At 48.8% G+C, this 27,439-nt stretch overlaps 4 protein-coding genes across 6 annotated transcripts in view; 2 read left to right on the plus strand and 2 right to left on the minus strand.

Annotated features, from left to right (window-relative positions):
• The window catches only part of LOC135829993 (WD repeat and FYVE domain-containing protein 3-like), a 112,354-nt gene extending 106,132 nt beyond the window's left edge, over positions 1–6,222 (minus strand). The window contains exons 1-6 of the mRNA XM_065342385.1: positions 4,605–6,222; positions 3,878–3,930; positions 3,382–3,528; positions 2,078–2,175; positions 1,037–1,194; positions 630–787 (exon numbers count right to left, since the gene is read on the minus strand). Coding sequence (XP_065198457.1) covers positions 630–787; positions 1,037–1,194; positions 2,078–2,175; positions 3,382–3,528; positions 3,878–3,930; positions 4,605–5,928 — 1,938 coding nt within the window. The 5' untranslated portion in view covers positions 5,929–6,222. The remainder of the gene's footprint in view (positions 1–629; positions 788–1,036; positions 1,195–2,077; positions 2,176–3,381; positions 3,529–3,877; positions 3,931–4,604) is intronic.
• A 4,520-nt stretch (positions 6,223–10,742) lies between these two features.
• Positions 10,743–15,237, plus strand: LOC135829537 (uncharacterized). The gene is made up of 3 exons (XM_065341934.1): positions 10,743–11,116; positions 11,542–11,744; positions 13,943–15,237. Exons 1-3 carry the CDS (start codon positions 11,002–11,004, stop codon positions 14,072–14,074), a joined length of 450 nt encoding a protein of 149 aa, XP_065198006.1. The 5' UTR covers positions 10,743–11,001; the 3' UTR covers positions 14,075–15,237.
• A 3,722-nt stretch (positions 15,238–18,959) lies between these two features.
• On the minus strand, positions 18,960–22,618 carry LOC135829366 (grpE protein homolog 1, mitochondrial-like). Its single transcript, XM_065341770.1, has 2 exons — positions 22,251–22,618; positions 18,960–19,882 (listed from the first exon to the last, which is right to left on the minus strand). Exons 1-2 carry the CDS (start codon positions 22,503–22,505, stop codon positions 19,454–19,456), a joined length of 684 nt encoding a protein of 227 aa, XP_065197842.1. The 5' UTR covers positions 22,506–22,618; the 3' UTR covers positions 18,960–19,453.
• A 694-nt stretch (positions 22,619–23,312) lies between these two features.
• LOC135829793 (ras-specific guanine nucleotide-releasing factor RalGPS2-like) overlaps positions 23,313–27,439 on the plus strand; it is a 32,566-nt gene continuing 28,439 nt past the window's right edge. For 2 of the 3 annotated variants that reach the window (XM_065342174.1, XM_065342176.1), the window contains exon 1: positions 23,313–23,762. In XM_065342174.1, the coding sequence (XP_065198246.1) occupies positions 23,706–23,762 (57 nt within the window). In that variant the 5' untranslated portion in view covers positions 23,313–23,705. The remainder of the gene's footprint in view (positions 23,763–27,439) is intronic. The other variant, XM_065342177.1, reaches the window with a different exon arrangement.

The following is a 27,439-nucleotide window of genomic DNA, read 5'->3' on the forward strand; positions in this document are numbered from 1 at the left end:
TGCTACATCCACCATTACATGCATGGGTGTCAGCAATCCACAACAACAGATCATACTTGACATCCCTTCTGCACTATCATGCTAAAACATAAAATAACTAAATTCACGGTTCGCGTGAGACTCGGCTGGAAGTCGAGTTTTCCGCATCCGCAGGAATGCCACCACCCTCTAGGATCAAGACGCAGACGCAGCTCCTAAGCGGTGGGTGGTGAGTAGATCAGACCCGCCACAAAGTGGTCAAAGACCAAAGTCCCATTAGCTGCAGCCATGATCCACGCACAATCATGCTAGGGCACTGCATAATAACACAGTGGACCAACGCGATGATGACACTGTTTATACTCAGGAGGTTCAGACACAGACATAGTGCATCCCTCACACAACATGTGCGATACGACAGTGCTGCTCAATGAAATCTGAGCAGTACGCACGCGGTACACAGCAGTGTGCCAGTGACAGCAGGTACAGTACTGGTAACTGAAATCCAACCCCTTAGCGATGCGTTCACATTCTAGCGGTCTCTGTTTCGTAGTTTTACTATCCCGTGTTGGGTCTTTGCCATGTGAGCGCACCGCTCAGGGGGTCGGATTTCAGTTACCAGCACTGTAGTAACGTTACATTGTACTTACATGCTGGATAGCCTCTTTCTCCAGGGTACTGGCATCTTTCATGGCCCTCTCGTTGAGTTCAGCCGCACCTCTCACCGGGGTCATCTGCCCAGACATGACAGCGGGCGACATCGGACGCATGCCTCCTGCACTGTGACACAGCGCAGCTTCCAGGCGACCTTTGAGCACGCACACATTCGAGCATGCACACATGTGGTACACCCGCGCACGCACGCACACATACACACACACACACACAATATTTATAATTATACGCACACACCACACACAGACCTATGCATCACAGCCTGAAAAGATCAGAATTATGCGAAAAATTCCAAAGCACACACACGCAACCAGTATGGCTGTGTGTGTGTGTGGGGGGGGGGGGGGAGAAGTGCAGATATCACAATTGCAAACTCTCTTACCTTCCCGTTCAGCATGGTGATAAGACGAAACACTGAACTGCTCCAGGTTGTAGATTATGCTGTCCAATAAACTCAGGTCACGGAATATTGCACGGAACTTTGCGTCGAAATTCACCAGCTTATTCAGCAGAATCATGATGGCCAACACAGTGGGAATTCTGCAGAATTAAAGGTAACACGCGGAAACGAGCAGGTTTAGGTCGAGTTTATTCTCTGTGATGACGAGGACGGGCAACAGTCTGACGTGTGTGTGTGTGTGTGTGTGCATGTATGCATACGTGTGTGCATACGTGTGTGCATGTACAAGTGCAAGTTCCGTGAATAAGCCCCGGGTGTATACAGAACAGGGTCTGAAAAGTGGGTATTCGAATTTATATCCTGCATAAGTACGGTAGTGTCTTGTATTAACCCCAGTCTCGTATAGAAACCTGTTTTGAATACAAGCCTGATTTTTCAAGTTACACTGTCGGCACATAAGCCTGGTTTTACATTTAAAAAAACACCTGGCTCGAATAGAAGCCTGATGTGAATAGAAGCCTTGCACTGACATCGGCTTCTACAGGAATAAGTATGTGACATAACGGTATGCTAGTATCACTTCACATCACCATGATTGCTGTTAGGATTGACAGATTGCATTTCGTGTGCTGACTACCCACTATTATAATAATAGATATCGCACTATAAAAACAATATTAAACAATGTGAAGCTAGCTAGATTCACGGCCGCATCACCGGACGCGTTGAGGAACACACCAAGCAAAGACGTACGTAATACCACCCATGAATTGCTGTATGTACTACAGTTGCGCTCTGTGAAATCCAACCCAGAGTGCAAAACTGGCGCATTTCTGATTACAGCATTGTATTTGTACTGTGTACGTCCAGCTGCATTCGTACCACTTCCAGGGCGTCAAGGGCTGTGAAGCTGAGGGCGCTAAACCTTCACTTTGGGTCGGATTTCCCCGAGCCTAACTGTAGTATATATAGCATTCAACCAATACCGGTGTCTGTTGGGAGTTTGGAAACATGTGTTCTTACCTTGCTACCTTCAGTGTAATACTCATACTGACGAGTGATGGACACGGGATGTAGTTCAGAGAGCAGACAACATACTCGACCAGCTTCAACACTAGTTCCTGAGCAGACACACCAGGACATATGGACACATATACGCACACACGGACACACACACACACACACACACGCGTGCGCACACATGCACGTACATACACACGTACATACACACGTACACACACACACACACACACACAGCGTTAAGGGCTACACAGCTGTCCTGCAGTAGAACGTTCCACCATGTGCAGCATTTCCTGGTGTTCACAATGTGCAGTGGAGCGCAGCAACTTCCTTTATTGCCAACATCGGAACAACTGAAGGTGCATACCGGTAGTTCACCATGGCACCACAAATTTCACATGTTCACACCACAGAACACACTCAATACTAAAACAGTACATCCATAGTACATCCATAGTACATTATTAGATAAACCTTGAATTGTAGAAGCACGCTTTTAGTTGGACAGCCTATTACAAGGCGGTGGAACACCGTATTCGGAAACAGTGTCCCTTGCTATAACCATCCACAGTTGGCAGAGCCCCAGTCTTACAACCATGTGACATCCATAGTGCATGTACAGCCCTGCTCAATGAAATCCAGTCGCGTCACTCAAGCACCATTTCGCAGCCCAGTGTTCGCAGGTCCAGAGCTGCGCGGCGCCCGGCGTGCACGAGAGTCAGGGGACTGGATTTCATTGAGCAGCACTGTAGAGCCCTCGCATACTACCGTGCATGCACACGCCATACTTTGCAAGCACAGTCATGTACCACAGCGTCGCACAGCTGCTAACCAGACGTCACATGGCCATGAGCTGGTCTGCAAAGCTACCGACCAGCACACAGTACTGTCGGGTGCGGAAGAACAACCAGGCTAGAATTTCACCAAGCACAGCATACCAACTGGCGGGCATTGGTTGTGAGACTTACCACCTCACCCTCGCCGTTAGGCGCTGCATCTGACACCCTGGTATCACAGGCATGGTGGTGGCCTGGCACATGCGAAACTTCCTAAGCTGGTTGTGTTTCTCAACGCAATTGTATAGCCGGTGGTAACGCGGGCGTGCAAACTTTTTTTACAGCATACCAATGTATACACGCTGACTTAACTGTGCATAGACTGTATTACATGAAAATAAGAACAGTCTAGGCTACCAGGCTGACCCCCTCCCCAGTTCTTCGGCGATCGACAGTATTGTAGGCTAACACAGGGGAAACAAGACATCAAATGGGACGGCGGCCCCAAAGAAAAACGTATGATGTTCTAACCTGGACAGGTATGGTCTTCTCGTGCATCTTTTCCACAAAGCAAGATAGCGTCTGCTGATGTTCCAGGATGAAGAAGTTAGCCGGGTCAATGCTGAAAATGTTGAAGATAATCTCTACGATGCGCAGGCATAGCGACTCCGTGCGTGCCTGGGGAAACCAGGCAGACACAGATGCAGATATAGACAACCACACACACACACACACACACAAATAAGCAAAGAGAAATGTGTGTGAGAGAGACACACACAAACACACCGCATATGGGTGCACGCACGCACACACCATACACACACGCACGCACACACATGCACGCACGCACAAGAAAATGCACAAAAAAAGCTCCAAACAGATGAGCCGTGTACAGCAAGACGACGGAAAAAACAGCATTTGCTCTTCTACTTTTCGCAGCAAAGAACGCCAGAAATAACACCGAAGAAAAGAGTTCTTGCAGGTGAGAGCAATGCTTGAAACAGCTGTATAAGACCTGGCCCAGTACCTTCATGAAGGATGCCTGTAAGACTTGGAAGGCCAGGATATTCCGTACACTGTCTGTACGAGCACAAACCACAGCAGAAAAGAACATACAATGGAGAGAGAGAGAGTGGGGGGGGGGACGATTATCAGGAAACCAGCCCAGCCCGGCTCCACTCAACATGCGCATATGCACAATGTGCACAGCCACTCAAAATATCTCACGCCCACACAACCTACTAATCCACATCCACAGCCCCCTCCCCCCCCCCCCCCCCCCCCCCCCCACACACACACACACACACAAAACCAACTAATCCACATTCACAGCCCACACCCACCCACCCACACCCACTTGCACGCACACAACCCATTAACGTATGCACACGCACACACCAGGAGTAGTACATAACGTAAAAACTGTGCAACGTGTGCACTATGCAGTACTGTCAAGACAGAACTTCAAGCTGACATCGCTTTTCCCAAATGTCCATGTTGACGTCACTGTTACGACACTGTGCTTCTTGTGAGCACTTCTAATGTTTGCACAAAGATGTCAACATATCACACAGGTCTGCTTGCATTGGTCTCTACAGGATCAAATCATAGAATACTGAGAATAACCACCACGCAAGCATGTGCACACACACACACACACACACGCACACACGTGCACACACGCCGCCACCACCCCGCCCCCCCCCCCCCCCCCACACACACACACATCCTTGCACCCACCCAGTCTCGCTTACCAGTTCCGCTAGGCGTCGGCAAGACAAAATCCCTGGCCTGGAAAGGCGAGGCATCCATCTTGGGCGGTTGCAGCTCCACAAAGCCAGTCTTGGTGAGGTTTGACACCAGTAACACCATGTTACGCATCGCTGCTGGCGCATCCTTGCTCTGAGAGGTCTCCATGCGCAGAAGAAAATCAGACAGGAACCGATAGCCTTGGCCGACGCGGAAGTCGTCCAGCAGTATGTACGACGTCTCGCTGGCGTCCTTGATAAAACACGACAGTGTCACCATCATCTCGATCAGCTCCAGCGGACTGACGCCCTCCATCATGCTCTTGTTCATGTTGTGTATGCACAGCGACATGCAGTTACGCCGATGCACGTAGTTCACAATGGCTGGGCTCAGAGAGCAGCGCGCCATGCAGATCAGCACGTCCGACGACAGCTTTCTCCACGGCCGACAGTGCGGTGGGCAGTAGGTGGTCACGATGCCGAACAGCCGGCACAGGTCGTCCTGGTCGACGATGTCCTCGGCCGCCGCCCTCGCCTGGCAGCACGCGACCAGCGCCTTGGTGAACTCGCCGTGCAGCGTGACGCGCCGCTTGTGCAGCACGGCCAGCTGCTCCAGCGTGCCGGGGTCCAGGCGAGGCTGTGTGGCGCTCGGCGAGTCGCTGAACACGTTCAACAGACGATGCTGCCGACGGCTTGCCGACTCCGATGATGATGCGCCACCCTCTGCAGCACTGGCACCGCCGGTTGCCTCGTCAGAGGGCAGCGCCGGCAGCGGTGGCAAATCAAAGAACAGATACAGGCACTTGGTCAGCGTGGACGGCAGGCCGGAGCGGGCCAGGGACAGCAGCACGTCACTAGCCATGGACTCGGCAAGCAGACGTACGGTTTGCAGCATGTTCCAGCCGTCGTTCGGCTCGCGCACACCCGTACCGCCGACCAGCGCTTGTGTTGGATTAGTGTCCTGGCTGTGGTCCTCCAGGTACGAGGCTATCACCTGGCACGCTTCCTTTGCACTCAAATTGATCGCTCTGTGCTGAATTTCTGTTACAAGAACTCGAGACACTTCTCCAGCGAAATCCTTGGCTTCTGGCAGTCGCATACTAAGCTCGTTGGCTCTATCAGAGAACACCTTGCAGAACAGCGGTATCATCTTCTTCAACTGCGAGTCCTTCTCGGCCTGAGACAATTTCTTGTAATCACTCAGCAAATGTTTCAGATGCCATATTCCTAGCTCTGTGCCTTGCGGCAGCTCGCCAGGTGACTCTTGGCGTGGCTGTGCATCTTGCTTTGGCTTGCCCACCAGGTCGCGCACCCAGCGCAGCGCAGACATTTCCAATGCCTGCCCAGCTCAGCACACGAAATAGCCAAAAGATGTCAATTGAAGTGAACGAAGAATATTGACGTTTTCAAAACTCATCTCATTTTGCAGAGCTGAATTGCATTGTGAAGGCAGCGACGAGGATCGCCGGTAGCATTCACTAAGATTTTTCCAGCCGACTCGGCCACTTGCTCGCAACCCTTCTCACCGTCACAGAGCAAGAACGAATTGGGTGCAATCATCCATCCATTGAAAACTTTTTGCTTGTTTTGATGTGAAGATCAATCAAACTGATTTGAGTTGCTTTTCTCTGTACACTTCTTTGGTCTTTGACCTCATGCTCAGTGAGTTCTGCAGCAGCAGAGTGCAAGCACTGAACCCTTGCGCTTGCATGCAAAGCCTTGCATATTATTGCTGATTCTGTGATACTAGTGTCACATGATCAAGCTTTCTTTTTTCTTTCTCTTCCCTTACGTCACGTTCAGAAAAGTCGGTATCTTACTACTTCCAGGTCACAAATCACACGCGGTCGTCTGTGAGGGTTGACGAACCACGGATGATCCAAGCTGCAAGTGCAAGCCAAGGCGGAAGCTCAGTACAGCGGTTTGCCTGCTTTTGATCTTGCATGTTGGACAACCTGACAACTGTGATGAAGTAATTTGCAGCAAAAGTCCAGTTCAAGACGACAAGAGACTACTAGTATGCTTCCTCATCAGGAGGGCACGCCGAAGGGCTTTTGTCCAAGCCTGAGAGTGTTTCGTGGTGTTCGAAGTCCCTCCCGTGTCGTCCTCGCATGCATTTAGTTGCAGCCGAGCACATCGCATTCCAACCGGCACAATCAAACAACCCCGGTGAGCTGGAACTGATTGCCGCTGTTGGTTGCTGATTTTGGCGGCTGAAATTCAATTCGACGGTAAGGAGAATTTCTTGAGGGCACTTATGATTGTTGGATTGGGGCAATGCCAAGAGGACCGAAACAGGAAAATGAACTGTGAACTAAAATGCATTGCAGACAAAATTACGTGCCATACCTTTTTCCTGTCCGAAAGAAGTCACCTGATGTCTTGCACTACATGCTCACTGCATGTGCCCGGTGCGTTCTGATCTTGCAGTCTACAAGTACAAAACAATGTCTGTGTAGCTTGTACATACTACATAATACTCATAGTACGAATTCACCAATTGACGGTATGGCAATACAGTGTACATGTACACAGTTGGCTCACTGCTAAACTTGGACGAGTCACACTTTCTTACTACGTCTTTCATAGAACTTGAGTACTGAAAGTCTGAAGTACACACAGTGGCATGAGCCTCGCGGAGTAATTATTGTCTGCGTGTTGGGGTGGGGGTGCATCACATACGGCAGAACCTCTCCTATCCGGGCACTGAAGTATGCCGGCATCTCAGAATTGCCCGTAACTCGGAAATGCACAAGCACAATAGACATGACACGCCTTTCTCTTCAGTTGTCTAGCCCAGATTGCCATCCTACAAGTGCACAGTATGGTATATAATATAAAGAAGCCTTGCTTGGTAGTTTAACATGTTTTTCGATTTTGACAGCATGTTACGAGGCGAGGCTGCCAACCGGTTTATGGTTGTAGTCAGGAGCACTATGCGTCCTCGCCTTGTAACATGCTGTCAAAATCGAGTGCACAGTAGTAAGAGCTGAGCCCGTGTAACCTGTTGTGCTCCATAATGCAGTGAGGCTGTTGACCACATACATGTGCATGACATTGACAAAGTATCTGGAGTCCTTGCTGCAAATAGTGCTCAACACCTCAAAATGGGCAGAGCGTACTGCACAAAGGCAGAACAACACATGACATTGTGCATTGTTCTCTTTATTTACGGAAGAAGAGCCCGGCCCGGTTGTGCCCTGGCACCCCTACAGTACTGCCGGGTAGCGCCGAAGAACGACCAGGCTAGAATTTCACCAAGCACAGCATACCACTGTACATTGTATACACGGTGACTCAACTGCGCACAGACTCAGTCACTGTAATAGATGAAAATAAGAACGCCCTAGGCTAGGAGGCTGACCCTCCACCACCACCACCAGTTCGTCGGCGACCGACAGTACTGTAGATCAGTTTTCTGGAGAGAAATGGCTGGGCGAGGTTGGACTAAAGGAACACAACACCATTACACGTCCATCACACCACACCTTGTCGTTGGTAAAAACTCGCGAAAAAAAACAAGCAAATTTTAATCGCATCCACAATCTCATAGTTTTCTGCGTTGCTCAGTTCGAGTGTTCAGTATGCCCCATTGGATGATTTCCTATCACTCACCCCAAGCTCTACTTGAAATTAAGAGAAATAGCCATAGACAGCCGACTCTCAGATGGTTTTCTTGTGAATTATGGTGCCCTGAGAAAAAGAAGTGCTCAGCGGAAGAGAATCACGTGCGCGTGGGCTTGTGCATGAGGCGAGGCACACCCTCTTCACGGGAATTATCAGTGCCGTATCCTCTCCCTGGTCTGTACAATCTCCTCCCCCCCCCCCCCCCTGCAGGCGGCATTTATCGTTCTCATTGAGTACTGTAAAACCGGAAAGTTTAACGACCAAAACTTTCGCGTTTTTGTAATTTTGGCGTGATGACGTACGTGCGGAAAGTTTAACAATGGCTACCTGGCCACCCATCTGTATGCGCATCTTTACACACAGACATCTCAAACCGAGTTCGCGATAACGTTTCTTCAAACAACGGAAAAAAATTGGTCGGTAAAACGTAAGACTTTGTGACTCGTTAGACTTTCCGGTTTTAAAGTTGTCGTGCTCACAGCGCGAGCGGTCAAAGTTCACATGAAAGGTTCAGAACTGTTCCCAAATATGGATGGGCACTGGATGCCACTACTCCTTATATGTACGTAGGCGTGATCTATGTATACCTAGATCGTGACCTGTGGACCTGCTTGGGATGTATATACGGCTCTAATGTACAGGTTCTGTGCAGTGCAGTGACCTAGCCAAAGCGATTCTGCCGGCTGGGAGGGCGACCTGCCGGCTGAGACAGCTCCAAAGGTTATTTTGGCCGGCAGCCCATATCCTAGGCGTAGGTATGTACAGTACGTAGCTCAAATGCACTTGAGTACGTCAGTAAAATATAACAGGTCGGGTCATGGTTCGCTGCTTCCGGTGGTGTACAGGGCTGTGACACTGACAGCTACAGACTCTGGACTGTCATATCGTGGGCCATTGGTGGCTAGGCTGGGTCTTGTCAGATGACCAATGTACACTGCAGACATGACGTTGGTGAACACATGATCCATGCTCATGTAGCCGTTTGCTTCCTTTTTCATATTTTGTTAATTTACCTATAACCACATTGTCACAACTGCCTGATGAATGTCCATAATTGGACGAAGCGAAAGGAGATGCAAGCTGCAATGAAAGATTTGTAGTGGTGTGTGTGTGTGTCTGTGTGGATATGTGACTGATGGCGGGGGTCTGGGGGCTGCGCCCCCAGAACGATGCATTTTCACTAGAACATTGGCCGGCTGGCATAAAATCCTGGCTAGACCTCTGCAGTGCATCACATCATTGATGTCCATTTAAGGTTATGTCGTTCCCTATGGCAAGTGTCGGATTTCGCTTGCCACAACTGTGCATGTGAATTCCTCACGTGGCCGCAGCAATGCATGCTGGGTAAATTAGTACACGGCTCGACACATCAACAGTTAACACATGCGAATCTAGAAAGGGCTCATGAAGTACCCTACTTCCGCGCACAAAATGGCTTGTGCTTGTTTGCAAAAGGTCGCTTTTTGGAGGCAGGAAAGGTTATTTTTGCTCACACGTAGGCACGTTTTAGGAGCTGCATCTGTGCCTTGATCCAAGAGGGTGGTGGCGCTCCTGCGGATGCGGAAAGCTCGGCTTCCAGCCGAGTCTCACGCGAACCGTGAATTTTTTTAAGCACGTGCATAATTATGGTATGGGTGTGCTGTAAACTGATCCTCAACATGCATAGGGTCCTATATGGGTGCAGAGGGGCGCGGTGACTTTACAGCTCATGCACAGTCGGTATTGCTTCAACCTGCCCTAAGGGCGTGTTCAGACTATCGATAAAACGTGACGGAATGGGAAAGTTTCCGGGGTGATTTGATCACGTGACGTTACTGGCATTCTACCGCGTACCGGCGGAAAAGTTTTACTACCGAGGCTACTGCGGTAGAAACAGCATTCCGGCAGTAAAAAAGGTACTCCGGCTGGAAGTAGGGGAAAATCCCTTCTCGGTGCCGCTGTGAGAGCTGAACAGGTAACGTTAGTTTGTAACGGTATCGGTAGTGCGAACGTCCTTCATGGTTTGACACAGTTCTCGGTAGTCTGAACGCGCCCTAACCAGACGCCCTTGGTGCACTGGAAACTGTCATCTGGTAGGATTCCACTTGATCCAGGGATGCACGTTCGATCCACAGCACTTCGGCGCATGAAATTTTGTCCGGTCAATATACGGGATTCGGCTTGGTATCGGATCCCGCATACACAACGTGTACTGTGCATGGAGCTAGGAATGGCCTGGCCTTACTCTCAGTCTCTGATTCCAGTCACCAACCCTCAGCTCCACCCTGTTGTTCGGCGCCTGCCGGTACTGCCCTGTACGGTTGAAAATCTCGCGTCTCCGTGGTTATGACGGGCATGTCAGGCCGGCACGGTCAGCCTCTATGCTCAGGGGCGTTGCCATGCCTTCCTATGTGTCATGTTCTGTCTGGCGGAGCCACTTGCCTAGCACATTGACACGGTATCTGTTTTGTATTTCTGCCTGTCCTTGCTTTGCGCGTGTGTAGTGCCAGGAGAGGAGACGCATCTGCGACAGCTTCGATATCTCTACTTACGGACACAGCGCACAATCGTCACGCCACGTTCACCTGGAGCGTCGTTCACCACCCGTCGCTCTGGACGTTGCACTCAACTCTCACCCCGGCGCGCTCTCAATTCGTTGACTTTGCAACCTGCAGTGTATTGTCATAACGAAAATACCTCGGACCAAGGTGGTCATTCTAGACGCGCCGACCGGGTAGTAATATAACAACTACCTGCTCCGGTTGCTTGCGAAGAAGCCGTGGTATTCGTTGCAGCCATGGGTGGCTGTATGTCATCTCAGGGACGCGAGAGCCCCGACCTGGATCCAGCGGGCAGGGTTGTGCCCGCTGATGCGTCCAGCGCCTCGTGCAGCACAAATGCCAGCAACACTCGTAAGTATGCTGCTGTTGCGTGTAGTGTTCTGTACCTGTGGGTCTGGTGCTGTGTTAGTGACTAGCTTCTTACAGAAAATCAACACATTTTCGTCAGCGCCTGCCAATTTCCCAAATATTTCCTACAGAATTACTTGACTTATAACATCTCTCTTTGTACCTCTCTCTCTCTCTCCCTCCCTCTCTGTCTCTCTCTGTGTACCTCTCTCTCTCTCTCTCTCTCTCTCTCTCTCTCTCTCTCTCTCTCTCTCTCTCTCTCTCTCTCTCTCTCTCTCTGTACCTCTCTCTCGCTCTCTCTCTCTCTCTCTCTCTCTCTCTCTCTTCTCCTGCTTACCCTTATCATCGTCCTTTGGCATAGCTTCAGGATTACTGAAGTAAATCTCTAATGTGCCTGTGCTTGTACCTGTGTCTGTGCTGCTCTGTAGCTACTAAATCAGTCTTCCCACCAAACGGTGACGTTCCCGTCGACAATCGTCCCAAGCTACAGCAGCAGCCGAGACGGAAAAGCTTGGATGCACCGGCGCCGGTGATTCCGTCACGTGATGAGCTAATGGAGGCCAAGCGTAAGGGTGTGGAGCTCTCTGCATCGCAAACCGAGTTCTTCCGCATGCTGGATGAGAAAGTGGAGGTGAGTTATGGCGTGATGCTTTTCCACACTTGTTACTTGAGCTTACTTCTGATTGTTCCAAGTGTCCTGGGCAATCATCTTGAACCCACTGAAAATATGCCAAGTTACCGATATTCGAATGAAAATTTAATGTGCATTCGCTTGTATCTGCCAATCGGTCGCTGATTTTACGGTCAAACTAGCGTTTGAAAAGTACAGTTCCGCTCGGTGAAATATGACCCAGAGTGCAAAACTGACGCCCTGGACCAGTTCACATTACAACACTGTATCGCATTTGTAAATGTGTACGTCCAGCCGCATTCTTAAGTTACCACTTCCAGGGTGTCAATGGCCGTGCAAGGTGAGGGCGTCAAATATGCACTTGCGGTCGGATTTCACCGAGCACAACTGTATTCCCATGACAAAGCGACGAAAATCCACTTGAAACCTTCTTGTTTCACGCAGTGTGAAGCAGGCTAACGCTAGACACCCTCTTCAGTACCTTCTGCTTATTTTTCGTGTACTCCCTGATCAAGCCCCAAGGCGAAAATTTGGACATTTTGGAGATGCATGTGCTAACGATCAAAATTGCATTGCACCTCTGATGCGTTAGTCTTGGTGGGGGGGGGGGGGGGGAGGGTGGTGGAGCTGCTGCTGGTGACTTTTTAAAGATGCTATAACAGTAGCACATCGGAAAAGAAACTCATGAAAGCCTGGCCATTAGCTGGGCATAGATAGCTAGCACCATAGCGTCTGCGAGTGTGACAGTGCACTAGCTGTTCACTCAGCTTTCATCAGCAGGACTGGTCATATCGCAGTACATGTACGTATGGTTCAAGACCACTTGTCACACACACACACATACCTTTGACGCCCCATCTCCAGCGGAGATGATAGGCTACTGAGTTGGGCAGTACTTGAGGTGACGCTTCAAATCACCACTTCTCCTAAACGCTCTGCCGCATGCGCAGTGAAAGTCCTTCAGTGCCGGGAGAGGAAGACGATGCCTGCGCCATTCTGGGCGATCTTGTGCGAGCTGGTACCACTCGGACTCCGGAATATCCAGTGAGCGCAGATCACCGACAATTGTACACACACCTTGACCTTGACCTTGACAAACAGCTGCCGTTAAACGGCTAAGCTGCCCTCATGAGAAGGGGAACAAAGGGGTAGCATCACGGCGTCGCGGCAGAACATCCGGCCTCATGCCACTGCAGATCCTGCTGTCTGCGATATCTCTCGCCGCACGCACAGCAGAACTTGAACTCAAGACGCTCCCTCGCTGTTGGTCGCTTGCCACGCTCGCAATTGTGCCGTTTAAATCCAGCAGCAGATCGAAAGCACCGGTTACATGACGGGCAGTGGAATGGGCAACAATGTTGGTGTTGAAGCACTAGGCGAGGTGCAGGATCGACAGAGTCCGAAGGCTGTTGGGAGGAACCTGCGAGAGGGCACTTATGTACATTCAGCCCACCAGCACTCTTGAACCATCTACCACAACGCTGACACGACTTTGCACCAGGCTGTTGGCTGACAGGAAGTTGGCGGGCCGCACTGCACTTATGCCGCTTGTACCCAGACGCACTAAGATGGCGGTCGCAAGCACTGCAGTGCGCAGTTGGCTTAGATGGTGGTGGTGGAGGCACAACATCAACGACACACGATCTCCACAAAGGTCGATCCTGGGCTGTTGCAAACCATGGTGTATCCAAGGAGCGTAGGTCGTGATGAACACGGTCCTTGAGCCGAAGGCGTGGACCTTGTGCCGGACGAGCCTTGCCAAGCCATCCAAGCAACAACTGCTTAGGTTGCCTGGTATCCGGCATACGTGCAATATGTCCAAGCCACTCCATGCGCCGCTTGCGGATGCCGGTGGATAACAATTCTGGCTTTCCCCATCATCGCCTCAACTCTTCATTGGTCACCGAATCTGACTGTTGATCTCGCCGAGACACACCCAAGATGATACACACACACACACACACACACACACACACACACACACACACACACACTCACACCAAAATGATAGGGAGATCCTGGAAAGTTTCTTTTCCGAGTGAAATTGTTATATGTTGTTGTTGTAAAGAGAACAGACGCGTTATGACTAACAGTCCACCAAAGTAACGAGATAAGTATACAGTCAGATACTTTGATACTATTGGCTCAACATCCGAGTGATTTGGTTGTTTGTTGTCTGGTGTTGTTGTTGGTGTTAGGCGGGAGGACCGGGTCTTTTAGACGAGAATGACTCAGCACTAGTCGTATCCCCAATCGGCCTATCACATTCCGCCGTGGTAGCAGAAGGTATTGACCAGTGCAACAGCGGGCATGGTTTGATCACGACATGAATTGAAGACAGTGTCCACCAGCACTGTGCACCTACTCAGGACACCTGATGATGCCTGATAATCAACGTGTGTGAATGACGGCCACACTCGCCATAATGTCATTGTGAGTTGGATGACCTGGCCAATGAGGTCATTGTGAGTTGAATCACCTGGCCAATGAGGTCATTGTGAGTTGGATCACCTGGCTAATGATGTCATTGCCAATAGCCATGATGTCATCAAGAAACATCCGTCCCTCGTGTTCATTTGCCAGGAGTTCATGCATAGTGCATGCCCACCCATGAACATCTCCTGCTCTTTGCAGCGCTCCAACTGAGTGTGGCATCTTTTTGAATTAAATAATTATCCTTTCAATGTGTATTGCCTAACCTCCTCTTTCAGCTGGCTGGATCAGTTCTGAACTTCTTACTCTCGCAGTGTCCAACATGGGCCCCCGTCCCACCGTCTCTCACGATGTCAGACCTGCTTTTTCGACACTTTCCTCTTCTGCACCGAGCACGCTTCGCATACCCCCTCCCCTCCGTGTGATGCGGCGCGCCTCTGCACACATGCATCCCATATGTTTTATTTATGCTCGTTTTATCCATGCACGTCCGAATCTCCACCATGACGCGGAACACAGTGCGCGCGACGGTAGTCCGCCTGAGATCTTGTGTGGAGGCATAGCGTTACGCCCACCCCTGCATCATGCTGCTTGAAATACGCTTCCCGGCGGCTGCCTTGATGCTTGAGCTTCGACCTGCACTCCCGGCTAAACTGAGATATCCGTTGTATAAAGTGAGTGCAAAGACATGCTGCGGACGCAGTATGCTATAGTGCAGCGTACATTGATATGCAGCGGCGGCTCTTTGGCAAATTAATTTTCTAGCCGTCCACTCGCACATAGACTGGCCATGGTGCCGTCTGACATATTTTTTTATCGGAGAACCAGGGTATTTACCTATTCGGCCAAATTTTACTCAATTATTTGTTATATATAATCCTGGCAACTAACATTTTCTGTGTCTTCTTTCTCTCGCTGGGTTCCGTGGATTGCTTTGCTTGCTGCCGTTTCTTGGAGACTGCGGCGAGTTACACCCGTCTTACTTTAAAACTGCTTACATCTCCTGTGTTTTTGGAGCCACATTTTCACAGGCCAGGGCAAGGAGGACGCTCAATCAGAATAGGAGGGCATTTCTCCCCCTGCCCTCTGTTGCACCCCCTACCCTCCTTTGGCTAGAACCCTGAATGTGTTGTCGCAGGTTGTGTCTTTATCCCAGCTTCGTGTTGTGCAATGCTAGGGGGTATACCGGTGCATACATAAACATGCGTGATCAAGAGGACAAAAGTTACATCTAGAGTGCATGTATAACCAAATTTATGTACCCTTGGTTACATGCATGTGCTCTTGATGTGACTGGCTAGAAGCTGTCTCAACAAGGCGATGAACCTCCCAGTGGCTTGTGTGTCACTGTGGCAAACAGGAAGTTTTAAGACAGAAGAGGAACTGACCTGCTTACGGCGCGGCATCCCACACATGTCCCGTCTACGCTACTAATGATTGGGAGTACAGTAAACTTGCCCAGATCCGGGCAGGCTGGGACCGAGCACCGCCCATAACTAGGAAAGTAGGAATTGCCTGCGGAACACGCGCACTGAATGCTAGCAAACACATTTTGTGCCAATCAATAGTTTTCGGGGCCTTTTTTCGTTGAAATCACGGTCAATTTTGTGACTGTAGTGTAGATGGGTGGGAAAGGTGCCCGGTATACGGATGTGGCCGGATTTTTTTTTTTTTTGTCGTTATATCCGCAGTCGTTATTAGCGAAGTTGACTGTAGTTTGAGGCTGCGTTTACACGACAACGCTGGGGGCGAAAACGCAACGAAATCCTTTCGGATCCATGGTTCATTTACAGTCGATGCGCCAAGCCAGCTGAGTAAGAAAAAGAAAAAGGAAAAAAGGCCCAACCCTGCCCGGCCAGCTATTTGGACTTACGGGGGTCGCCATGGCAAATAATAAGTACTTCGAAGTAGTAAAAATGAGCTAGTGTGGCTGTGAAAACAGTCTATATGACAATATTCAGTCAGCCATAATGGATGCCTCCGCAGCGACCACAGCTGCAGATGACGCGACAGGAGCATGGGCAGAAAACATGGATCGGCTACCACGCACACACATTACACTGGCCCGTATTAGCGCTACGCTAAGACGACACCGGATGAACGCCATGGTGAGGGAGTAGGACTCACCGGTCTTCTCTGCAAGCAACACAGCAATTCTCTTGTACAGAGCTGACGCACACTTGCTCATGCCGCCAGTCGTAGAGAACACGGCCGGGACAAACGAGGCATGCTCTACATCACGCAAGCGCTGTTCGTACGAACGCTTCTTTGCCTTCTCATGGCGGGTGTAGGCTGCGGAGACGGAGGAGGAGCGATTTGAGGGCGCAAATGGATGTGGCCGGATTAGGGACGTCCGGATCTGGGGTATTTTTACTGTAGTATTGTGCTTGCTTGAGAATGGGTTTATTCTAGGGCTGAAACGATCGTGGATTTTCACCTATCGATTACTCTTTAGCTTAACGATCGATTAATCCATTATAATCGCTAGCAAACAGTGCCAGAATTTTGTGCAGAAATTACTCTGTTTCCACAAGCTATGTCTTCATAATACCAAAAAATCTGCATTTGTGAAAGGGTAACTCCAAAACATGGCAGTGTTGAAGCAAGAGGGGGGGGGGGGTATGTACTCTTGGTTGAAGTCATTTGAACCTCACAACGTTAACAAGAGTACATAACCCCCCTGGGTTATGTACTCTTGACGTTAACTATTCCCCTGGCAACTGCATACTCACAGGGGAAACTGATTCAAACTTCACAAAAGCAGGGTTTTCAGTACTTTTTGGACTCAAAATCCCTAACGAGTAATCTACAACGTAACGATTAGATGAATTATCGATCGATTACCGAGTAATTGGTATAATCATTTCAGCCCTAGTTTATTCACAGCACCAAACGCGTGAAACCATAAAGTAAGAACCAAAGCAAAAAGACAACAAATTCGGAAATAAATAAATACAACAACAACAACAACAACAACAACAACAACAACACCAACACACACCCATTGCAAGATATACAAGTCTGCTGATCGGTAAACCCTGAAACTCAGAGTTACAGCAGAAACGCTTTCAGGCGCGTAGCACCGCCGTTGGAGGTGGTGCAGTCGGAGGGGGTCTGGGAGTGTCCCACGGGAAATTTTTGAAATTAGGTTGCGAAAAAGTGGTCCGGCCAAAGCCGGACCAGCTGCTACGCCCCTGGCTTTGATTCCTTCTTTCAAGTGTGTGGACAAGACTTGAAGTAACATATATTATAGAACACTCAATGGAAGTGTAAGATTGAACACAAAAGCTTGACAAAAAAACCATTATCTAAATGGCCTACTGGCATGCAACGGCGAAGGCACGCCTCTGCCAAAGTCAACACAGCCGGCGGCAATACTGTAAATTCACAATTTTTCGGTACTTCGGTGCATCTGCTTCATACCGAAACTTTCAATACACCGAACAAACGCTAACACACATGCCGTAAGGGAACTGCTTCCCTGTACCGAAAATTTCTGTTCACCTAACCTGGCCTTTTGCCCTCGTACCGAAAATATTGAGCATCTAAAATTTCTGAAATTAGTATATGCTGAAAAGGTGCTCCAGCCCCCAGTGGCATTTCCCTGATTGATTATCGGTACTGCACGTCTAGTATTTAGCTTCTGCATGGTCTGGATACGTCAGGTAAAGTCAAGAGTACACAACCCCGGGGTTACAAACTCTTGATAACGTGAATTTTACTTTATTTTAGTCACAACTAGTGATAAGTAATTAGTTGAATACCGTTATTTTTACTACCCCCTGGTCACAACTCCCTACAATGTCGAGTTGGTGATGATCAACGCAATATATCGCTTATAATTATGTTAGCTGCTAAAGAGGTTGTGCGATTACAGCATTACGGTAGTTGCTGCCATCCCTATGTGCATCTCTGTGCGTTTTCTGCCGGTGTGTGCACCATGATGGTTTGTGACTATTTTGTAAAAAAAGAAAAAAAAAGTTGAGATGCTTTGACTTGAAGTCGTGGCACAGCGACTCACTGCACCCTGTTTGCATAGCGCCCAGAAGCGGTTCCGCTGTATCTGCCGACTCATCACCATGATGCTCCTTTCGCATAATCCTCAAAATTTATCGCTACATGGATACGGAGTACTATAATCATGTAGAATGTAGGCTGCTTGCTATGCAAGCCCTGCATACGCACGCAAACTGCAAGAAACATAGCGAGTTTCACGGCAATTTTCTTCATGTAAAACACCCGAGAAAGGCTTTGAACTTTTGTTCATCCTCAACTACACAAAAATTATAGGCACCAAGGAGTTGTAAAATTATACCATTATGTATTTTACGATTCCCTGCCTACATTGCATGGTACTTGGTTGGTACAGTATAATAGACGCCTTGCTTGATAGTTTAACATGTTACAAGGCGATGACGCACGCAAGACCGGGACTCTGTCAACAATCGGGTTACGGTTGTAGTCAGGAGCACTGTGCATCCTCGCCTTGTAACCATGGTTACATGCTCTGTCAAATCGAAAACATGATAGGTACATGTATGATGTACATGTAGTCCTTGAAGCTCAAGTACACGCATAGAGCTACACGTGGCTGGGTACATTATCAGAGAGTCATGCAGTATGCATCCAGCTAGCAGTATGCAAGTATTAGAGCTCTCTGTCTCTCTCACACTCACACACACCATTTGACGCCCATCGCCGGAGGCGATGATAGCACACACACACACACACACACACACACACACACACACAACCACCACCACCACAGCCAAGCCCACTGGATCCGTGTAGCAGTGAAAAAATCCCACCGGATATCAATATTTTCAATTCAGCTGGCTTGCCGCCAGTGACGCTGTGGCGCTAAAACAATTATAATAAACACAGCAATACGCCTATGCCTGGCCAGCCAGCAGCCTGCAAGCAGCGTGGTGATTGATTGAAAGTTGCTTTGGTGTTGACAGCATAGCACTAGCGTTTCCGCGCTCGCTAACGTGCGCGTGTGAGCGAGCACATGCCAGGTTGCCGTACACCTGCACTTGACTGCACCGACCGCAAGGCAGCCTGGCTTGGTAGCTGTTAGTACAGTGCTGCATGCCCGCATCCGAAACTCAAGAAACTGCCGACTGGGGTTTAAGCAAAAAGAGGGCCGAGCCCCCGCACACGCACTAGCAGTACAACTGTACCGGTGTTCACTCAGCGACCACACAGACTTGAGCTGCGCGCAGCGAAGCAAGAGAGCCGCCCCCGCACACTAAAACTTAAAAACTGTACTGTATTCACTCAGCCACTACACCGACCTGAGCTGCACGCAGCGTGCGCTGGTTGAGCGTGTAACCAACACGAGCAACGGCCGCAATCGCACCTGCCTTCTTTCCCTCGGCCGCCGCAGCCGGGATCTGGTAGATGGCCTCGTGCAAGTTGGGGTCGAACGTCTCGCCGAGTGGGGACGTGCGTACGAGCCCGTTGCTCGTGAACACCTTCTGCAGCTGTGTCTGCGTCATCGCTAGTCCTTCGTGCATGGCTAGGATCTCCGGTGCGCTGCTGGGCTTGGCGGGCGACGAGTCGATGGCCTTCTCCAGAATGTCGGCCACCTCCAGCAGGTCCTTGGCAAACTTCTGAATGCCAAACAGGCGTGAGTCACCCACCTGCTTCTCGGCACGCTTGCGCACGTTTTCCGTCTCCGCCAAGCAGCGCTTTAACTGATTCTACAATGGGCAACACACACGCACACACACACACGTACGCACACACACAGGAAAACAGAGACGGAGCGTAAGGATTGTTGTACTAGTAGCTTGTACATGGAGAACATAAACTTGTTCTTCTGTCCTTCTACATCAATACGGAATGCGGCTCAACAAAATAATGAAAGACTGGACTTATCAATCACACAATTCCTGTCTCTCTTCTGGCTGAATTAGTGGTGTTTAAAGTGCGGCTTATACTCAGGCAAACACGCTAATTTACGAATTGGAGAAAAGCCTTGCCTATACGGACGTATACCGGTCCCAAGAGGCAAGAAGCCCACAACAGCGTGCAGCTCTGGATACTCTTGTTATGGGATCTGACGGCGGCGAAAACTCACATCACGTGGTGTAGTGTTCATGTTGTACGTACCCAGCCGGTTTTAGTGAGCAGTGGAGTAGTAAAAATAGCACTCCCTGACAGAAATCCACTCATATTGTGCGAGTCAACAGTATACCCATGGCAGGTACATGTATATGTGTACATGTATATGTGTCCGGACTGTGCACACGCTGGTCTACGTGATGTCAGTTTTCGCCATCAGAGACACCATAACTATGCAGAGCTGCATACTCCTGCCCGTAGATCTACTAGCTCTGGAACACGAAAGTACACGTACAATGAAACTTCATGGATGAAAAGAAAGGACAACATGTTACGAGTTATGACCAACTGTCCACTTTCTTTTTATCCATGATTACTTTGGCTCAACATCCGAATGACGCTTCAGGACTGTAAAACCAGGAATTTTCCGTATTTCCCAAAATCAACAGTTCGGTAGCGCGAATATTTCGGTAAACCAGTTTTCCGTACTGCAGTCGGCATGCTTGTACATACCGTAATAACGCACATAAAAGCACATGCGCTTATAAGTGAATTTTGGCTACAAATCCAATTTTCAAAAATGAAATACTTTCACCTAAACGCACATGCGCGATCAGAGTTCGTTTGCCAGAGTCTTTGTGTGTTGACTAGGCCTTATAGTGTCAGTTTCATGGTTCCTGTATGCTGTTTGCAGACCTTTATCCATGATTGTGTCAAAGTGATCATTTTGGTAGTGCTTCGCCTATAAGAGCATGCGCTTATAAGTGAGAGTGCGCTTATATCCAAATACAGGCGCATGCGCCTATATGTGCGTTACTACGGTATATTTTTGGTGCGTTTTATTTTAGGTAAAAATTACCTGTACCTAAGTTACCGAAATTTTCTGGTTTTACACTCTAACGCACCGCTGTGTACTGTATAAATCCGTACACACATGTACCGTAAAGTACCGTTGATCCGCCCCCACGCCATGTCGCTTCCCAGCTGGGTTTTCGGCAGGGGGCGGGAATTAGATCAAGGCTGTCAAGTGCAGTACGATGTACAACAACTTGGAGGATCAAACTCGATGTGCTGGATTGTGCACATTTTCATCCTGGATTGGCACAAATTGTGTACAGCAGTGCATGCGTCCTGTTCAACATCGTATTACGTTGTATACGCCAAAGTCGCTTCACAGGTAGAAAATCGACCAGGGGCAGGAATTAGAGAGGAGGCGGATCAACGGTGCTTTACGGTACTCTGTATCCGAGGTCAAAGGAAACGACTGGAAAAGATGTGACGTGACTCAGAAAGAGCACGTTCTATCCAGTGCAACGAGAAAAGCACATGTGTGCTATGTTCAGGGTACGCTGTACTGAAGTTTCTCTGTATTTAGAAGTCCAGGCGCATGTGCACCCCCTAAAAAATTTCGATCTTGGCTCAACATGCACATAATAACCATGTAAATGACATGTACCCGCCATCCTACACATAATTATGTGGTCGTATACCCCCATAAAAATGGAGCCAGCTACGCCCAATTTAGTCTATGCTAAGCAGCCAGGGGGATACTCAGATAGGGACGTCCGAATCACGGGAACGCACGATTGCAAATCGCACAAAACAGGAAGAATTGAAAAAAAATCATTAGGCCAAACTAAAGAAGGTGTGTGGTTCGACTAACATGGACATTTTTTTTACGGGCGGGCGGGCGGATTTTTGTTTTTTTAATATTATTTTTAGTACATGTAAATACACTGTATACGCGTATCGAGTAGACTCTACTACCAGCACAAGGCAGCAGTCGTACCACTCACTGCACAGCACTGCAGTACAACTACAAGTCAAGTCCAAAAGGAGCCGCCTGCGTCCGCAGACTCACGCCGCACAGCACGTAGACGTGGACGTGTTCAGTCCACGTACGTCAGTCACACGACAGCCCGCCGAAAAAAAGTTACGGTCGGGCTGAAATTGTACGGTCGGTCGGGTGAGTCGAACCACACACCTTCTTTAGTTTGGCCTTACCTGAACTTCTTTGAAGGATTTTTCTGCTTTCTCCAACTCCGCAGTGTACTTCTCTTCCATTGCTTTCAACTGGGCATTACTATCTCCTTCACCAGCCTGAGGCTGCTCACTGGCAGCCTGGTCGGTAGGGATTTGGCTTGTGTTAGCACTTCGCCCGAACAGTGTGCGAGGAACATGGTACGAGGGCTGGCCTTGCAGGACAGACTGCCTGAACGACGCACCGGATACGCGTTGTGAGACACAACGCAGCATCATGAAATAAGGAACGAGGCACCAACTCCTTGGGGAAATGGGGAGCCAAGCTGAAGGGAACCAACAAAGAAAAACAACCTCTTCGTGACCTTTCTAATTTTTTTACCTCTCTCATTCAAAATCAAGGTCCATCGATATCGATATCGCGATGGTCATGGCACGTTGCGCAATGCCTGCACGTACACGCACGCCGTTCCGGCGTTCGTTGACGCTCGACCGAGTTTTACATAATCGCCATGTTGAAGTCGGATTCCTACTGGTTTGAACCAGGGAGTCGTAAAATACGACTCCCTGGTTTGAACGTATTCTAACTCTGCCCAAGCAGAAAATTTCGTCGGTCAATAATTTCGTCCAACTCCAAAGAAAGGGAGTTCGTCTGGTTGTAAATTTCGTCCATGGATCATAAGAGTGTATTGAAAAGCTGGACAAATCAATATTAGTCCGGCATTTAATTTAGTCCAACAGCTCGTTGGACGAAAAAGACGAAATTAAATTCCAGACGAATATTTCTGCTTGTGCAGTGACACTGTAATTTGAGAAATAATATGCATGCAGGGCCTGTTACCCCAAACCGATTTTGTAAACCGCTGATTCCGTGCTGTTGCGCGCGAGCTACGTAGTCTTGACGTCATCGCTACACAATCAAAACAAGTCAACAAACAAGTCGTATTGTTACGACACTGCAGATTACACATGACTGTGTCACACTCACAGTACTGTACATACTAGCAAGAGTGCATAACCCCGGGGTTATGTACTCTTGATACTGGTACATGTATACAGTATACAGTCAGTGTAGTGTCGTAGTGAGTAGTGTGTGAACAAGAACTGAACTCTGAGTGAGTGAACTATTTTATGAACGCAGAGAAGACAAGGTTTTGAAGAGAATGCGGTGTCTGTCTGTTTGCTGCTCATTTTCTTAGAGGAAGATGCCCTGCTAGTGCTAGCTGGACTGGTTGACATTTCTGGAAACTAAGTGTCCTATGTCCATGTGTGGCATTCTGCCGTGCCGCACTTCGTTTATTATTCAAAATTATAGTAGTAGTGTGCATACGACGTGTAGCAGTTCCTTCGTAGAAAAACAGTCACCACACTCTACAGCTTGATCATCGATTTCTGGGCTTTCGTCCTGGCAGTCCTCTTCAGGAGGAAGTGTGTGCGTTGTTTGGTTTTGGAGAGAATTATGCTGCTGTAACAGAAGACATGTTTATGTCGCAAGCCCGTTCCCGTTCTTTCAAGCCTTGTCAGGGGACCCCGGAGGTGAGTTCTTATTTTGTGTGTGTTTCAAATAATTCCTTGTGTGAAAGCTTGGCCGGTACGATGCTACCGGTAGTGCTTGTCGTGAAGTATTGTCTGTTGAGCACTATTCGGCTCTGGGGTTTTTTTTGTCCTCGATTTCCTGATGTACCTGTATGTGCTGTTCCATGTAACGTAAACACATGGCCGACAAGAGTAGTGGAGTCTTCTTCACGTGTGCCAATGCAATGATGTACGATTTTCTCTTTCTTTGGGAGAGCTTTCGCGTAGCTATTGTACGATAATCGCAACCCTACTCTACCTGAATAATTATTGCCCATGTTTTGTGGGGAGGAAATGTTCCTTCCTCGATCCAAAGTAAGGCTCCTACAGCGTCGAACTCTTTGCCTTTCCCCTTATATAACCCAAGTTAGTAACTATGTCCAATGCGCCGAAAGGTTACTCTCGAATCACAAGGACATTGTCATTGTGTGAGCGTATCGTTGTCAAAAAAAGTGTCTCATCTTTCCCGAAACCCGTCAACGAACACGTGTGATATGCCCCGGTGATGAGTAGAGTCGTCTGTTCCCTGATCCCTTTGTTGTTCTGCGCAAGCCGTTTGATCTCGTTGCTGTCACAGCTCTACTTCTTCCTGTAGTCAGTACGCTCTACATGTAGCTAGCTGGCGATAAGAAAACCATCACTCTGCGTACTCAAGAGCGAATCGTGAATCCTTGAGTCGGTTCCGTTGTTCCTCTGCTTCGCGTTTTTTTCCGTTTTATTAGCTTGTCTTCATGTTTGCCTCCCCGAGCCTGCTGCTCAGTTTCAGAAGCAGAATTACTTGTCCTCCACTCCTCCACTCCCAGGGCAAATTTGTTATTCTCTGTTCTTGTATTGTATTGTACACTAGCTATTTCCCGTAGTAGCCGTACCTACCTGTTTGGTTTGGTTTTGAACCACGATAGCTGTAGTTTTGTCAGCGTCTTCACCGACCGAGTCGAATCTGGCTAAGATTTTGGTAATTTTGTTCTCGCTCGAAAATTAGGTTGCCTTTTCTATTAATTTTATAGCAAGGTCAATCCAGGGTGTGATTTCTGTACTTGAACTAATTGAAAGTTCAGTGTCCGCTAGTGTATATTAGTATGTACTCGGGGCTTGTGTATTTGTGCAGCTGATGACTGCAGTCCAGAATGGTCTCTCATCGAACCTAATCTTTCTGGGTTCCGTTGAGTGTCAAAAATGGGCAGTGCTGAGAGTCCTCTTGAGATTCTTGCCATAGTTTGATAAAGTCGTCAGGCTGTGGAACGTGGCAGCTTATTGTTGTGGAGAGGAACGTGTCAAATACTAGGAAGGTTTTGATGGCATGTCTGCAGAACTGGTAATACATGTATCAGGCAGTGGTAGAAACGCAGGGCACAGTCCTGTGTTCAGAATGTTTGGATACAACCCTTGTAATGCCATGATGCAGTTCGTGTTTGTCCGTATTCTTCCCTATTGTCGAAGTCACATTATTGTACAGCTCGTGTTTGTCAGTACTGTTCTGTATTCTCATGAGTATTCGTTGTCAGCATTACGATCCCCCAGTGGCAGCTGGCACGTTTGTGCGAGATGGAGGGCGGGCAGGGCAGACGTGACTGTCTTATATGCGCGTGTGTGTTTCCTGATGGCTGGCAGTTATTGCGTGTGCGTGTGTCTCCCCCCGCCTCTCGGACCTGTGTGTGTAATGCCCCGCAGCATGCTAAGGTATACTTTGGTGTGTCCGGTCACATACAATGTACGAGTACAATGACACAGTCCAACCCGTCTGTTCTTCAGGAAAGTTGCTCCGCCACGAATAACAGATGTGTGTGTCTGTGCGTGTGTGTGTGTGTGTGTGTCTCTCTCTCTCTCTCTCTCTCTCTCTCTCTCTCTCTCTCTCTCTCTCTCTCTCTCTCTCTTTCTTTCTCTCCCCCTCTCTCTCCCCCTCTCTCTCTCCCTCTCTCTCTCTCTCTCTCTCTCTCTCTCTCTCCCCCTCTCTCTCTCTCCCTCTCCCTCTCTCTCTCTCTCTCTCTCTCTCTCTCTCTCTCTCTCTCTCTCTCTCTCTCTCTCTCTCTCTCTCTCTCTCTCTCTCTCTCTCTCTCTCTCTCTCTCTCTCTCTCTCTCTCTCTCTCTCTCTCTCTCTCTCTCTCTCTCTCTTCCTCTCTCTTCCTCTCCCTCACTCACCTACCCAATTCCACTTGTGGAAACAGCAGCTATACATATTATGAAGATCTTTTGTGAATAGCATTTGTCTCATTCGTGGCTCTTAACCGACATGATCAATAGAGCAGTATGGTATTGCACTGCTCGAACTTAGTAGAACTACTGTAATATACAAGGCCATCAGCACAACAGCTGTAGAGGGAGCAGCAGCAGCAGCACCAATGGCTGCAATACAGTGCAGTATTCACTGACAGAGTGGATGCTGAATTAAATTATACAATGAAGATCATTACTGTTTTCATTGATGGTCTTGTTGGAAAGAGATGTCAACGTTGAGTATTGAATCAGGTCATTGGCTATCTTGCTATGTACGGTCTGGGGGAGCTTGAGAAAGGCTGCTTGCCTTTTTGTATGGAAGAGAGACAAAGTCAATCCTGTCCTCCACATGGGCATGACTTACTTTCGCACATGTGTACGTCTTCGCTGCTCTGGAAGATTTGTTTAGCTCAAGCCCCGGTGGTTCACGGCGTTTAGAATCGTGTGATGTGTCATTGAAGCGACAGTACTGCGCAATGAAATCCAGTCGCGTCACTCAAGTACGCACCGGACGTTGCCCAGCCCCGGACCTGCGAACACTGGGCTGCGGAATGGTGCAAGGCACAGACTTGACTCACACGCCCGGTTTGTATTGAACAGCACTGTACATGTGCTACTGTCGTGGACATGGAAATCCGGTCGATTGACCGGGGCCGGCGCCCTCAGCACGTACAGAACGTTAGTCGTTACGTACATGTAACTCGTTGCATGCGGTGCACAATCATGTTGATCCGACGTGACCAGCGCGCTGCATGCATGTGTGTACTGCTTACCTACGGCTGCATGGCCAGCGCCTTGGGGCTGCTAGACGTGCGACCGGATTTCCATGTCCACGACAGTAGCATGCTGTTTGGTGTTCTCAATAGTGTGTTGGTGTTGTGACCAATGTACCATGCATGTTGTATGTTCAGTGTTGTACAGCTCTGCTGCTGTAGCCGCACTTATGACTTGAAACCCACCCTTCCTGCATATGTGTTTGTGCGTTTAGCATTCTTGTTCAGTTTTGATTCTGCGGAAGTCAGTCCTCGTTGTTATCCTGTCGTGTAGCTTGCTAGCAAGGCAGGATAGTGTTAGTGAAGTTCATGGGCTGGAAAAATGTATTTGAACTCCTTAGCAGTACAAATTAAAACATGTGTACTACAGTAGTGCAATACTCTGGAAATCTGGTTTTTCTTGATCGTGCCGTCATGTAGTTGTAGTCTGCTCTTGTTCTTCAGTCTCTGTCCCCTTTTCTCACCGTCCCTCAGTTTTTGGCTGGCTTGGGGAGTGCTTTTTTAGTGACAGGTGTGGTTCTTTGCTCAAGTAGGGCATCTGCTACGTCTGCATGCCAATCTCTTCTGGTTCTATGTTGTGTGTAGCCTGGTGGACTTTTATGATGCCGTGTATGTGTGTGTGTGTGTGTGTGTGTGTGTGTATGTGTTTGT

This window comes from Sycon ciliatum, chromosome 13 (assembly GCF_964019385.1).
Source record: "Sycon ciliatum chromosome 13, ocSycCili1.1, whole genome shotgun sequence".
Lineage (NCBI taxonomy): Eukaryota > Metazoa > Porifera > Calcarea > Leucosolenida > Sycettidae > Sycon > Sycon ciliatum.